The sequence below is a fragment of the Schistocerca americana genome, chromosome 6, assembly GCF_021461395.2.
Source record: "Schistocerca americana isolate TAMUIC-IGC-003095 chromosome 6, iqSchAmer2.1, whole genome shotgun sequence".
Lineage (NCBI taxonomy): Eukaryota > Metazoa > Arthropoda > Insecta > Orthoptera > Acrididae > Schistocerca > Schistocerca americana.
Window position 1 is genome coordinate 184,672,837 of NC_060124.1, and position 14,626 is coordinate 184,687,462.

A 14,626-nucleotide genomic window follows, 5' to 3' on the forward strand; every position below is an offset into this window, starting at 1 on the left:
ATGATTCCAGATTCCAGTTTTCCAGTTGATACGTGCTGATGGAAAGGTTTGAGTGTGGCACAGATCCCATGAAGCCATGGACTCAAGTTGCCAACAGGACACTGTACAAGCTGATGGTGGTTCCAAAATGGTATGGATTGTGTTTACATGGAATGGAATGGGTCCTCTGGTCCAACTGAACTAAACATTGACTGGAAATGGTTGTGTTCAGATACTTGGAGACCATTTGCAGTCATTCACAGACTTCATGTTCCCAAACAACAATGGAATTTTTATGGATGACGATGCGCCATGCTGCTGGGCCACAGTTTATTTATTTATTTACATTTTCTTTGCGTGAAGCCATCGTAATGATGGCTTTTGCATACGTCAGACTTAATACTATGGTTATATTTATACTTATAAAATACACTATATTCTGTAGCTGTTGCTTCTTATGTCTATTTTTTAAATTTATCACTTTACAGCTGATATGCTAATGCCTCATGTAACAATCACTATCTTAAAATTTATTGAAAGAATATAAACATTTTTCTATTAGAAAAGATTTTAATTTTGTTTTAAAAACATTTCCCATGTATGTTCTTAGAGAGTTTGGTAGCTTGTTATACCAAATCAAACCACTGATATATGGACTTCTATCAGTCATTTTTAATGTTGTTCTGTTACGGAAATAGTTACACTTTGTTCTAGTATTGTGATCGTGTACATCACTGCCCTTGATAGCTTCTGTTGGTTGACTTATAAAAAATACAACTATTTTGAAGATGTACAGAGAATATATTGTCAGATATTCATGCTGTACAAACACTTCACGACACGAATTTATATGCCCCATCCCATGTATAAGTCTTATTGCTCTTTTCTGTAGCAGTAGTATTCTTTTTAAATGTACATCAGCTGCACAGCCCCATAGTTCAATTCCGTAATTGAGAAAGGGGTAAAGTGTTCCATAATATACTAATTTCAGTGCTTCGTTAGGAACTATCTCTGTGAGCTGGCTGAGGAGATATATGGCACCATTGACTTTTCCGCAAACGAAATTAATGTGGTATGTCCACCGCAAATTTTCATCAACATATACACCCCGGAATTTACAGTTACCATTTTCTGTTGCAGAGATATTACACACACTATTCATATTGTTGTGATGAGAACTACCTGTTTTAAATGTCAGTAGTTGAGATTTAGTGCCATTCACCTTGAGTCCCTGATCATTGAAGTACTTTGTTACTTCTGTTACACCACTAGCAGCAAGAGATTCTAGCTCTTTAGATTCGCTCCCCTGCCCCATGAACCATGGACCTTGCCGTTGGTGGGGAGGCTTGCGTGCCTCAGCGATACAGATGGTGCAACTACAACTGAGGGGTATCTGTTGAGAGGCCAGACAAACACGTGGTTCCTGAAGAGGGGCAGCAGCCTTTTCAGTAGTTGCAGGGGCAACAGTCTGGATGATTGACTGATCTGGCCTTGTAACATTATCCAAAACGGCCTTGCTGTGCTGGTACTGCGAACGGCTGAAAGCAAGGGGAAACTACAGCCGTAATTTTTCTCGAGGACATGCAGCTTTATGGTATGATTAAATGATGATGGTGTCCTCTTGGGTAAAATATTCCGGAGGTAAAATAGTCCCCCATTCGGATCTCCGGACGGGGACTACTCAGGACGACATCATTATCAGGAGAAAGAAAACTGGCATTCTACGGATCGGAGCGTGGAATGTCAGATCCCTTAATCGGGCAGGTAGGTTAGAAAATTTAAAAAGGGAAATGGATAGCTTAAAGTTAGATATAGTGGGAATTAGTGAAGTTCGGTAGCGGGAGGAACAAGACTTTTGGTCAGGTGATTACAGGGTTATAAATACAAAATCAAATAGGGGTAATGCAGGAGTAGGTTTAATAATGAATAAAAAAATAGGAGTGCGGGTTAGCTACTACAAACAGCATAGTGAACGCATTATTGTGGCCAAGATAGACACGAAGCCCACGCCTACTACAGTAGTACAAGTTTATATGCCAACTAGCTCTGCAGATGATGAAGTAATAGATGAAACGTATGACGAAATAAAAGAAATGATTCAGGTAGTGAAGGGAGACGAAAATTTAATAGTCATGGGTGACTGGAATTCATCAGTAGGAAAAGGGAGAGAAGGAAACATAGTAGGTGAATATGGATTGGGGGGAAGGAATGAAAGAGGAAGCTGCCTTGTAGAATTTTGCACAGAGCATAACTTAATCATAGCTAACACTTGGTTCAAGAATCATAAAAGAAGGTTGTATACCTGGAAGAATCCTGGAGATACTAAAAGGTATCAGATAGATTATATAATGGTAAGACAGAGATTTAGGAACCAGGTTTTAAATTGTAAGACATTTCCTGGGGCAGATGTGGATTCTGACCACAATCTGTTGGTTATGAACTGCAGATTGAAACTGAAGAAACTGCAAAAAGGTGGGAATTTAAGGAGATGGGACCTGGATAAACTGAAAGAACCAGAGGCTGTAGAGAGTTTCAGGGAGAGTATAAGGGAACAATTGACAGGAATGGGAGAAGAAAATACAGTAGAAGAAGAATGGGTAGCTCTGAGGGATGAAGTAGTGAAGGCAGCAGACGATCAAGTAGGTAAAAAGACGAGGGCTAATAGAAATCCTTGGGTAACAGAAGAAATATTGAATTTAATTGATGAAAGGAGAAAATATAAAAACACAGTAAATGAAGCAGGCAAAAGGGAATACAAACGTCTCAAAAATGAGATCGACAGGAAGTGCAAAATGGCCAGGCAGGGATGGCTAGAGGACAAATGTAAGGATTTAGAGGCTTGTCTCACTAGGGGTAAGATAGATACTGCCTACAGGAAAATTAAAGAGACCTTTGGAGAGAAGAGAACCACTTGTATGAATATCAAGAGCTCAGATGGAAACCCAGTTCTAAGCAAAGAAGGGAAGGCAGAAAGGTGGAAGGAGTATATAGAGGGTTTATACAAGGGCGATGTACTCGAGGACAATATTATGGAAATGGAAGAGGATGCAGATGAAGACGAAATGGGAGATAAGATACTGCGTGAAGAGTTTGACAGAGCACTGAAAGACCTGAGTCGAAACAAGGCCCCGGGAGTAGACAACATTCCATTAGAACTACTGATGGCCTCGGGAGAGCCAGTCATGACAAAACTCTACCATCTGGTGAGCACGATGTATGAGACAGGCGAAATTCCCTCAGACTTCATGAAAAATATAATAATTCCAATCCCAAAGAAAGCAGGTGCTGACAGATGTGAAAATTACCTAACTATCAGTTTAATAAGTCACAGCTGCAACATACTAACGCGAATTCTGTAAAGACGAATGGAAAAACTGGTAGAAGCCGACCTCGGGGAAGGTCAGTTTGGATTCCGTAGAAATGTTGGAACACGTGAGGCAATACTGACCTTACGACTTATCTTAGAAGAAAGATTAAGAAAAGGCAAACCTACGTTTCTAGCATTTGTAGACTCAGAGAAAGCTTTTGACAATGTTAACTGGAATACCCTCTTTCAAATTCTGAAGGTGGCAAGGGTAAAATACAGGGAGCAAAAGGCTATTTACAATTTGTACAGAAACCAGATGGCAGTTATAAGAGTCGAGGGGCATGAAAGGGAAGCAGTGGTTGGGAAAGGAGTGAGACAGGGTTGTAGCCTCTCCCCGATGTTATTGAATCTGTATATTGAGCAAGCAGTAAAGGAAACAAAAGAAAAATTCAGAGTAGGTATTAAAATTCATGGAGAAGAAGTAAAAACTTTGAGGTTCGCCGATGACATTGTAATTCTGTCAAAGACAGCAAAGGACTTGCAAGAGCAGTTGAACGGAATGGACAGTGTCTTGAAAGGAGGATATAAGATGAACATCAACAAAAGCAAAACGAGGATAATGGAATGTAGTCAAATTAAGTCGGGTGATGCTGAGGGAATTAGATTAGGAAATGAGACACTTAAAGTAGTAAAGGAGTTTTGATATTTAGGGAGTAAAATAACTGATGATGGTCGAAGTAGAGAGGATATAAAATGTAGACTGGCAATGGCAAGGAAAGCGTTTCTGAAGAAGAGAAATTTGTTAACATTGAGTATAGATTTAAGTGTCAGGAAGTCGTTTCTGAAAGTGTTTGTATGGAGTGTAGCCATGTATGGAAGTGAAACATGGACGATAACTAGTTTGGACAAGAAGAGAATAGAAGCTTTCGAAATATGGTGCTACAGAAGAATGCTGAAGATACGGTGGGTAGATCACGTAACTAATGAGGAGGTATTGAATAGGATTGGGGAGAAGAGAAGTTTGTGGCACAACTTGACTAGAAGAAGGGATCGGTTGGTAGGACATGTTTTGAGGCATCAAGGGATAACAAATTTAGCATTGGAGGGCACCGTGGAGGGTAAAAATCGTAGAGGGAGACCAAGAGATGAATACACTAAGCAGATTCAGAAGGATGTAGGTTGCGGTAGGTACTGGGAGATTAAGAAGCTTGCACAGGATAGAGTAGCATGGAGAGCTGCATCAAACCAGTCTCAGGACTGAAGACCACAACAACAACAAGATTCGCTCCCATAGAATAAGATTGACGTGTCATCTGCATAGCTTACAATATGGGAGTTAATGGGTTGTGCAATGTCGTTAATACATATAAGGAAGAGAAAGGGTCCAAGGATTGAGCCCTGTGGTACACCTTGTAATACAGGTTCACTGGTGGACTGGGAGTTCATGATTTTATTATCTAGTTTGTATGACAATTTAGTACTTTGCTTACGATTCAACTGGTACATGGTTAGAAGATTCATGGCTTGATCCAAATACTATAAGATTTTAACTTTTTAAGAAGTACACTATGGTTTACCGTATCAAATGCTCGTCAGGAAGTTGTTCGTAACTGGTCTGGAGAAAATTCTGGAAAGTTCAAGTAAGTGATTTGGCCATCCAGATTGCCCTATATGAAACGGTTACAGCGGCAGCATGTCTCAGATTTCTGCAGGGGCTTCCAATGACTTACTGAGTCCACGTCACATCAAGTTGGTGCACTACATCGGGCAAAAGAAGTCTGATATGATATAAGGGGGTATCAAATGACTTTTGTTGTATCAATGTATAAGCTTAATTTTTATGGATTCCAGTGTATAATGAGTAAGTGATTCACCTCATATTTAACTGATACGAAGCCAAGGGTAATTTAGGCAGCTCATGCAGCTCTCGTGATGAATCTTCTTCAATGTAGGGGCAAATTAAGACTAGAGTTCCACAGGTTTCAATTCTGTGACCTTACCTCTTGTTGCCTTCTTTATGAGAGTAATAAAGGAGAAATAGTGCTCTTTGCTGATGATGCAAGTATCATAATTCATTGGTTAATGGTCTATTACTAAACTTAAAAAACACACCATTCAAATGTACAAGCAAACATATAATATTGTCAAAACCAATACAGCACCAAGAAAATGAAGTATGTAAAACAATGGTCAAAATTTATGGGTGTGCATACTGATCACAAGTGTGACTGTAGATCAAATGCTACAGGTAATTTCAATACTCGTGTTAAGCAACATTGTTTATATGTTTAACTGCTTAATTTGGTGATTAAAATATTAAAAAATGAGCTTGCTTTGAATTTTTCCATTCAGTGATGCCACAAGGAATGATTTTATTGAGCTATAAACACAAAGTACTCATTGCCCAGAAACATGCTGTAAGAGTAATATGTTTTGTCCATTCTTGCTTTTCATTTGAGGAAGGTAAAAAGGGCATACTAACAATAACTCACAATGTATTTACTCTCTTATGAAGTTTGTTATGAAGAATCAAGCGTAGTTTGAAAATAATAGTAGCTTTCATAAATACAACAAATAACAGTATGACCAGAAGTAGCCCCCACTATCCGCAACCTTTCTCTTCAACAGGAAGGAGCATAGAATGTGCCCATAAATATATTTGGCCTCATTTCTTGAGAAATAAAAGTTGCTGGTGGATAAAATTGCTTGACAACTACTCCTACTCTAAAGATAAATTTTTAAATGCTCAACATGAAGACTTTTTCACAGAGAAAATATATCCTTATTTGTAAACCTACCGAAACATTCTATATCATAGCAAACTGTTGTGAATGTGATCCATACATCAAGCAAAAAACCTGAACTAAGCAACTTTGTAAAGTATCTACTAGAATGATTCTACATCAAAATTCCATTGGCTATATATTACATCTGTAAGTTCCATATCAATGACATGAAAGTACCATATTGGGAATCAAAATAAGACCCATTTACCTATCTCTAGCAAATTAAATACTAAGAATTCCACAGCAATATCACAAGTGAACAAATCTTCAAGTACTCCAATAATCATAAAATAGGTTACCTGACCATTTTTTTTTTAATATGAAATTGTCATCTATCAGAAGAATTATAAATAATCTGAACTGTAAGAATTTGTAATACATTATCTTTAAAATGACTTAGTTATTTTCTAGGGAACGCAGCTCACCACTGCTGCTTTAGGTAACTGAACAGCACTAAATTGCAGTTTTTAAGAATGTGTACTGCAACATCTAATAACAATAAAGCTTTTAACTTTGTATATACATTAAGATTCACAAGAAAATTACAACAAAACACACGAATTAATTTAATCATTACTGGTACACAATCACCAGGGACAGTGACCATGTGTGCGCGAATTGCGCTTCTGTGAATATGTGTGTGCTTTCTACTTCCATGCTTTCTATTTTCAAAGAAGGTCTTTTCACTAAAAGCTGAAATGTTTACTAGTCTTTTCGTTGTGTATGTATGTGACCCACTGCCTTTTCTTTGTGGCGAGTAGCAATATATCCTTTTCAGTATAGCTGAATATATATTTAAAATGCAACCTGAATAAGTACATGCATACCCAGTTCTTTGAGGACTCTATCAGCAGTGAGCAAGTTGGACTGATTCTGGAAACCCTCCAGAATGCAGGCTGCTGTGACATCTTCCAAGCTCTGCTGCAAGTCATGCGTCAGTTCACAAGCCTTAGCTCGTCTCTGGAGAGCTTTCACATATTTTGGATTTAAATCCAAGGCACGTGTACAGTCTTCGCGGACCTCTTTATATAGTTTCTGAAAAACAGATTTCACTGAAACTGACACACAGTTATATAATTAATACTGAGATATATACAAAATGATGATAATGTTTTGTGTGAGAAGTACGTGAAAATGTTACTGCTTAAGTTTGAAGACTTTGCTGTTCGCATACAATTTAATCAAATGATGGCCAAACAAAGCACACCTGAACAAATAACTGAAAACAATTACAATTTAATGTGGATACTAATTCATTTTCAATTTAACAGTATATCAACTTCATTTTTTTCTCCTTGAGGAAAACAGGAGCCATGTGCTCAGTCTTTTACACACAGAAAGTCAGAACCTCTTGTCTCACTCTTATGTGATTTAAGAAACAAACAATTCTAGACTGGCCATGAAATTGTTTCAGTTTTCAATCAATCAACACAACTTATTTAAACAGTACATCTGTCAACAGAACTATTTCTAACTACAGCATATTCACAGTTCACACGTTTTTAGTACGACATAGGATATGTGCAGCCATCAAATTATGCAGCAAATTTAACAAAAATCCAGAAAAAATTGCTGAGTGTTGAATGAGTAAGCCTTATGCTTAATCTACTGAACTGCTGAAACAGTTCAGTCTTCTGTGCTTTCATAGCAGGTAACAACCATTCTCGAACACTTCATATTCCCATTACCAGAAAATATTAGACAAGTCTTGGGGAAACATTATAAGGAACAAGGTTACCTTATTATAGCAGTATTATTTTATTTCAATAAAAGCATTCCAAGTATGCCATCCGAGTCATTTCTTGGGTTTTAGACTTTTGTCAGAACCAGAAATACCCTTACCCTTCACACTGCACTGATGCCTGCAGAATAATGTGTTCCATCTTCAGAACAACTCAAAATAAACCATGGTTATTCTGTGCTCTTATTATCACGTGACAAGTGTGTCATGAAATTCACCTTCTGGCTAAATGACGGACTGAGGAAGAGGGTGCTGAGGTGCTCTACTGATGTTAATTTTTAACATTGCTTTTGTGAGGATCCTATATCCTTCATTATTTAAATTTGTGGAAATATATTTTTAGATCAATTAAAAAGTTATCATACTGATAATAGAATAAATTAAATGCACTCTTGGCTTTAAAAATTATTGCATGATTGCAGCAGTGGTTGTCAGAGCCTGACTTCAACATCAGCTACTGTAGAAGTTCTGTTGCAATATAAAACAAGTTGAATTTGTGTTAGTTTGTTAGGGACAGAATGACAAGGAAATAAGTTACATATTTTAATCATATTCATCAGGAGTAACTGACTTTTGTGACTGCCTATGCAGTGGCTTTTTACGACCAGTAGCCTAATTGGTCATGTCAATATTTTCGATGAAGGGAAGCTAGCTGTGCCACTGCTCTCGTTAGAATGTAAACAACTGGGAGAATATCTTTGCTGCTTCTCAGTTATGAGAGCCTGCTTCCATGCATCACTAAGCATATAGTAAATGTCACGATTGAAATACTGATGCAAATTCTGATGTTTATGACCTCTTTGATGAGTCTCAGTTGCTAGATTCACAGATAAATTTTATGTTTTCATGAAACATGAATTTAGATTTATTTGTGATGCTATACTCACCAAACTGTTAGTTTATTGAGTTATTAGTTTTTTAACATGTTTTTGGCTTTCTGCACAATGTTAGGAAACTGTACATATGGTCTGCTTCTGCACATACAAAGGCATTACGAGTTCTGAGGACACCGCAACCAAGGCTATACCCAAATAGGGGCACAGCAACTATTTTATTGCCTCAAGTGGTCAAAAAAATAAGTCTTATGCTTTGTACGCCTAACAGAAATGAAGGAGCACGCTACAGATATATTTGTCTAATGATCACTGAACATGGAAAATTTTATGAAGTGACCAATGGAGTGGCTGTAGGTTCTTCATTACCATATCTCCAACAGTTGGCAATTTCTGTAAGGAGCATTTTGAGAAATGCACATTAAATTTTTCTTCATTCTGTTATATTAATAAGATGCTTCTGACATGGCCAATTGATGTCTAATTTTTCAGTCATTTGAAAAGTGCACATTCAGTTTCATTGTAAAGACAAAGCCAGAGAGAGGGGAGATTGGAGGGAGATGAAGGACAACTGCTATTTATAGATGTTCTAGGGTAGAATAAAGCACACGAGTGGCTTGGACACTATGTATACCAAAAGCCTAAGCATGCTGTCATACAACATCTCATGGTACAGAGCTTCTGCCATCAAGTCCACAAAGAATCAATATTAAATACATTGATAGCAATTGTTTCTGACAAGGAACACCTGGATTTCAAAATTAAATGATAAAGCAAAAGTCCCAAAAGAAGAGCTGTGGGATGAGTGTATCGTTTTTGAGCTGAAATGAAAATATGAAGTAGTTCAATAATCATCAGATGATCTGCCTGTTGTCTTCTTGCTTCCTTTGGGGCTACATATATTAGAGCAATCAGGAACTGTGCAGATTAGGTATTGCCTTGTTTGGCAAGATTTTAGGATCAAGTGCCAGCCCAGCAAACAGTTATAACCTGCAAGGAAGTTAAACAACTTGCCCACGCTGGGTGGTGGTTGTTTCTTCCAGACAGGTATATTAAATGTACAGAAATGTAATATCCTGCCACTTCACAAAATGTAGGAAAATAGTATCACATGACTGTGATATCAAAAAGTCAGAACTGGAATCAGTCCACTCATACAAATAACCAGATGTAGCAATTTGTGGGGGTTATGAAATGGATGGAGCAATCATATAGACTAAGTTGTAGGTTTAGCAGATAGTAGACTTCAAGTGATTAGTAGGATATTTGGAAAATTCAGTCAGCCTACAAAGGAGACTGTTTATCAAACACATGTATGGCCCATACCAAAATATCTAAAAGTGAGCGTGGAAAGTATAAAAAGAAGAGCAGTATGACTGATGATGATGATAGAGAGATAGACAGATAGAGAGAGAGAGAGAGAGAGAGAGAGAGAGAGAGAGAGAGAATAAGTGTCAGTCCCCACACAGCACGAAACAGGTTTTAAATGTGACACGCACATCACAACTGAAAATGGGCAAAGGTGAAAACTGCCTAATAATGAGAAATATATAAATGGTGCAATATCAGCATTTTGCGTAGTAAAACTTGGTTGTTTTACTTCAGTTTCAGGCACTGTTTGTAATGAAAAATTTGCTGTGCTGCTTTTAAGAGTTAGTCTTGACCATTCTGTGCTCCACAGCTGATTCATGTTAACTTTTTGCATCCCAACAATTAGGGTATAAATTGAAACAAAAAGTGCACTTTCATTTAAATATATTTACATTAGCACTGCAATACAAAACTTTACGTTGTGTATTATTTTTCAAAACTCTTCAGGGTGGACTGTTCCACTGACACTTCACTCAAGTTGTTTACAAATGAATCATTATCATCAAAATCATTGTCAGTCTCATTTTCACTTAGGCATTTCGCTCAATTCCTCAGAAACAACTGGTGCACAAAGAACTAGCCATTTTGTGCCTACTAAGTTGAACATAATAATTACTACCTTCCTCTCAACATAACTGCTACAGTTCGATACTGTATTAACACAGGCTTCCATAGATGGACATATTTTACAGCACTGGTGCCTAGTACAGCCAGATATGAGAAAGGTGCATGCAACAGCTACGAAAAATTGAGTCAAATGAGGCTCGGCATTGGAGTGGAAAACAAAGTTCATGATGCTGGATGCCACTTGCAGTTGGAGTGGAAAGAATGTCTGGACAGTGTAGAACACACACCAAGTTAAGTTCCCTCACTTACTACTGGCTCTAATTGTATCAGGCAGTTGCTGGAGTGTTTGTGTGCTTGTGTTCCAGAATGTGCCATTAATGCTAATTAATATGATCAGGCTTCTCCAATCACAATTTGAGAACACTGCCAGCAAATTTTCAGCGTCAACTGAAGACATTTGAGAACAAAACCCATTGTGATGTAATAAATGTACTTTAAATACAGCTGTAGCAGTTCTTATTAACTTTGGCATTAAGCGTTCATTATACAAACACAGACTATGTAGAAGTATTAGATCAATAGTGGACATCCACATTGTTTCCATACAGGAATAGTTTAAACTTCTAATATATGAAGCATTTGGACATTTATATTTCTTTTCATAATGTCAAATGCTGGCAGATGTTCTGTATTAAGCACAAAATACAGGTACCATTTCTCTACAAGAGCAAGATGGAGCCTGTACGTTGGGACTGGTTGATACTAACAATAATGGTCGGTGGCTTTGACCCATGATATAATTATGATGGGATACATAATGGCATATATACAGAAACAGAGGAAGAACAGGATTCTGTTGATATTTATTTAGTTCTATATTTTTTTAAATTTAGGTTGTGTTGACAGACTGATCTGTAGCAAAGGCCGAGCTTTAAGTATGTTTGCAAGATGACAGTTTGGCCACGAGCTGGTGAAGCCAATGAATGTGAATATAAAATATTAGCTAGGGTGGCATACTGATGTTTAGGGAGGCCTGGGTTCTCGGTTAGACTGATAGGTAACAGTCTGGTTGCAATGAGAGCAAATATTGTGATGTCGCAGACACAGTCAATCCCAAATCCAAAATCAGGATGGTCAGAGCGGTACAACACTTTGCAACTGAATGCACTTTTATTATGAATAATAATGTACAGACAGAACAGAAGTGCCACGTGAATGGAGGTTATTACTATTTATACAAGCAAGCAGTATTCCAGAATATGCAAATGTTACAAACACAAGAGATTTTAAGAACCTTATAGAAATGATAAATGCTAAATAACAAATATCTGTTGGTGTCAGATATGAACTGGTGAACTGCAACTCATCAGCCAGCGATGCTAACCACTACTCTGACACTGCACGCAACACAGCTCGGAGCGTAGCTCCCACTCCTCGAGAAAACCTGCTGTTTCAGAAGTTCTCGCTGGAACTGACTGCAGCATCCCACGTATAGCTCTTGTCAGCGGTCTTCTGTACTGCAGCACTGGAGGATCCTCGCGTTCCAAGTCGTATTGTCACATCCTCTTATTCTGATGAGCATTGAAAGTAACACCTCCCTTTGAAGCTTTGTCATAACTGAGTGAGCCTTCATTCTCCTCAAATGAGAAGCTCTGATCATTGACTTGCAGCTCAGGATTGTAGTAGGGCTTCATATGCAGGACACGGACGATGTCTCTGCACTTTAGTCTTCTCGACGAAGGGTCATAACAGTCTATTTCGTATGCGATGTCTAAAAAGTGGCAAAAGATTCGATACGGCCCAAAGTAGCATTTTAGTAACTTTTCTGACATGCTCACTTTCTGCACATGCATAAAAATCCACATTGTGTCTCCCAGACATTGTCCAGGCTTGTCGTTACAGAGCTCTGTATCATCCTTCTGGGAGACCAGAATCTGTATGCAAGCCAGCTGCCTTGATTCTTCAGTTTCTGTGATGAAGTGTTTCACTTAGACATCCTAAATATTGTCCACTTGAAAATGGAACAGTGTCTTTATTGTCATCCCAGCTTAGTGACCACAGAGCAAAAAGAATGATGTCATGTCTATAGTAGCTTACTTTATTGTGTCGTATACGTATGTCACAAAGGGCATTTCTGTATCCCATTTCTCTGTCGACATCAACATATGTCAAGATTATATTGGTGAACACCTTGTTGAAGCAGTCTGTGAGGCCAAATATCTGTAGGTGGTAGGTTGTTGTCATCCTGTAGGTGAGGCCCAAGGTGAAATTACTTCTGGTACTAGACTTGATTTGAAAACTTTCGTACGATCAGAGATCATCACACACAGTGTTCTGTACCTCAAAAATTTTGTCTCCTATAAGGCAACTTGCAATTTCCGGAGGTTTGGCAGACAACACAATTTTGGCGATAGTGTTGCGTGTGAGACAGTACAGATTATTATCCACCGAATCCTGTTTGTTGAACTCAGGAATGTTCCCAAGCAGTTGATTCTGACCTAATAAAATGGCACTGCTGCAGGTGGAACTAGTTTAAGATGCGCTGGAGGCAACTGTGGTACGTGCTTCCATCGCTGGCATTCCTTATGGTGACCAGTGATACGTGCATCTGATTCTGTTTAGAGTCTTCACAAATCCCAGGTGACTAGATGTTGGAGAATTGTGGAAATAATTAAGGGAATAATGATACGGGATGGCATGCAACCATTTTCATCCCACTTAATCATAGTTCCTCCAATACGGTGTTCTATTTATTACATGGAATTATTCTTTGTTTGGTTCCTCTTCTTCATGGTTTCTATGATGGTCAACAATGCTGGATCTTCCCTACAATAAGCAGCAATGTCATTTGATGCAGAGTTGACTGTGATTTCATCCACACTGCTGCATTCTGCCAAACGACACCTTGAAAGGACGATGACATCCTCGTGATTACATCCACTTTTGTATACCACTGTGAGAGTGTATTTCTGAAGCCCCATTGCCCACCTCACCAGATGACCTGATGGATTCTCCAGGCTAGCCAGCCAACATAGGGAATGGTGATCAGCTATAACAATTAATGGCTTGTCAAATAAATACAACCACTACTTGCCGATGGCCCAAACACTCTAGAGTAATTCACCTCAGACTTGGAGAGTATTCTGGATGCGTAAGCCATCACCCGAATTTGCACTAGAATTGTACCTATTCCATACCTGCTAGCTCAATGCGAAGTTCTGTCTCAGCATTCTCATCATACAGTGCTAGGGCTGAAAATGATATTAGCACCTCCTTAAGGACAAGGAAAGACCTTTCTTGCATTTAGTTCTCGGAAAATTTGGAGTCTCCCTGCAGTAATTCTTGGAAGAGATGTGCCTTGGTACAGAAGTCCTTTATGAATCACCAGTAGTACAAGTGCATTCTAAGAAACCATCTCACATTTCAAATGTGCTAAGGAGTCGGAAAAATCTATGACTGCTCTTATTTTTTCCAGGTCAGTATAGATTCCATTGCCCTTAACAATGTGCTCCAAGATATTTTTTTCACTGGGTGATGAACAGGCACTTTTTTTGGACTCTAGTGGAGGTCTGTAGTCGGCACACACTTCAACATGTTTGGTGGGTGACTTGGATGTTCTTCAAATGTCTTCCAGATAGCAAAGACATGTCCTCCATTTAAGATGTAGAAGCAGGTTGTCCATCATGCACCTGAAGGTGGATGGAGTGCTGCACAGTCCACTCGTAGAGGCCATCAGATGTTATAAATGCTTTCTTTTTCCTGTCAGCTTCGGCACTTGCAATTTTCCAGTAGCCTTTCTGCACGTCCATAATTTATAAATACTTTGCTTCTTTCAAGCAGTCTACAGAGTCATCAATACATAGCAATGGGTAGACATCTTTCTTTGTGATTATGTTCAGTTGTCGGTAGGTGACACACAAACGATACATTCATCCACAGGAAGGACACTCTGAAGGGTCAATGTCATCATCTTGTAACATCATCTCCACTTCTTCCCGAACAATGCATTGTCCACCCAGTGACAAGAGTGCTAACTGGTGGA

The 14,626-nt window shown here is 38.5% G+C and overlaps 1 protein-coding gene across 1 annotated transcript in view; it reads right to left on the reverse strand.

Annotated features, from left to right (window-relative positions):
- The window catches only part of LOC124619739 (mitochondrial import receptor subunit TOM70), a 61,721-nt gene that overhangs the window by 35,633 nt on the left and 11,462 nt on the right, over positions 1 to 14,626 (reverse strand). The window contains exon 3 of the mRNA XM_047146311.1: positions 6,900 to 7,107. Within this exon, the coding sequence (XP_047002267.1) occupies positions 6,900 to 7,107 (208 nt within the window). The remainder of the gene's footprint in view (positions 1 to 6,899; positions 7,108 to 14,626) is intronic.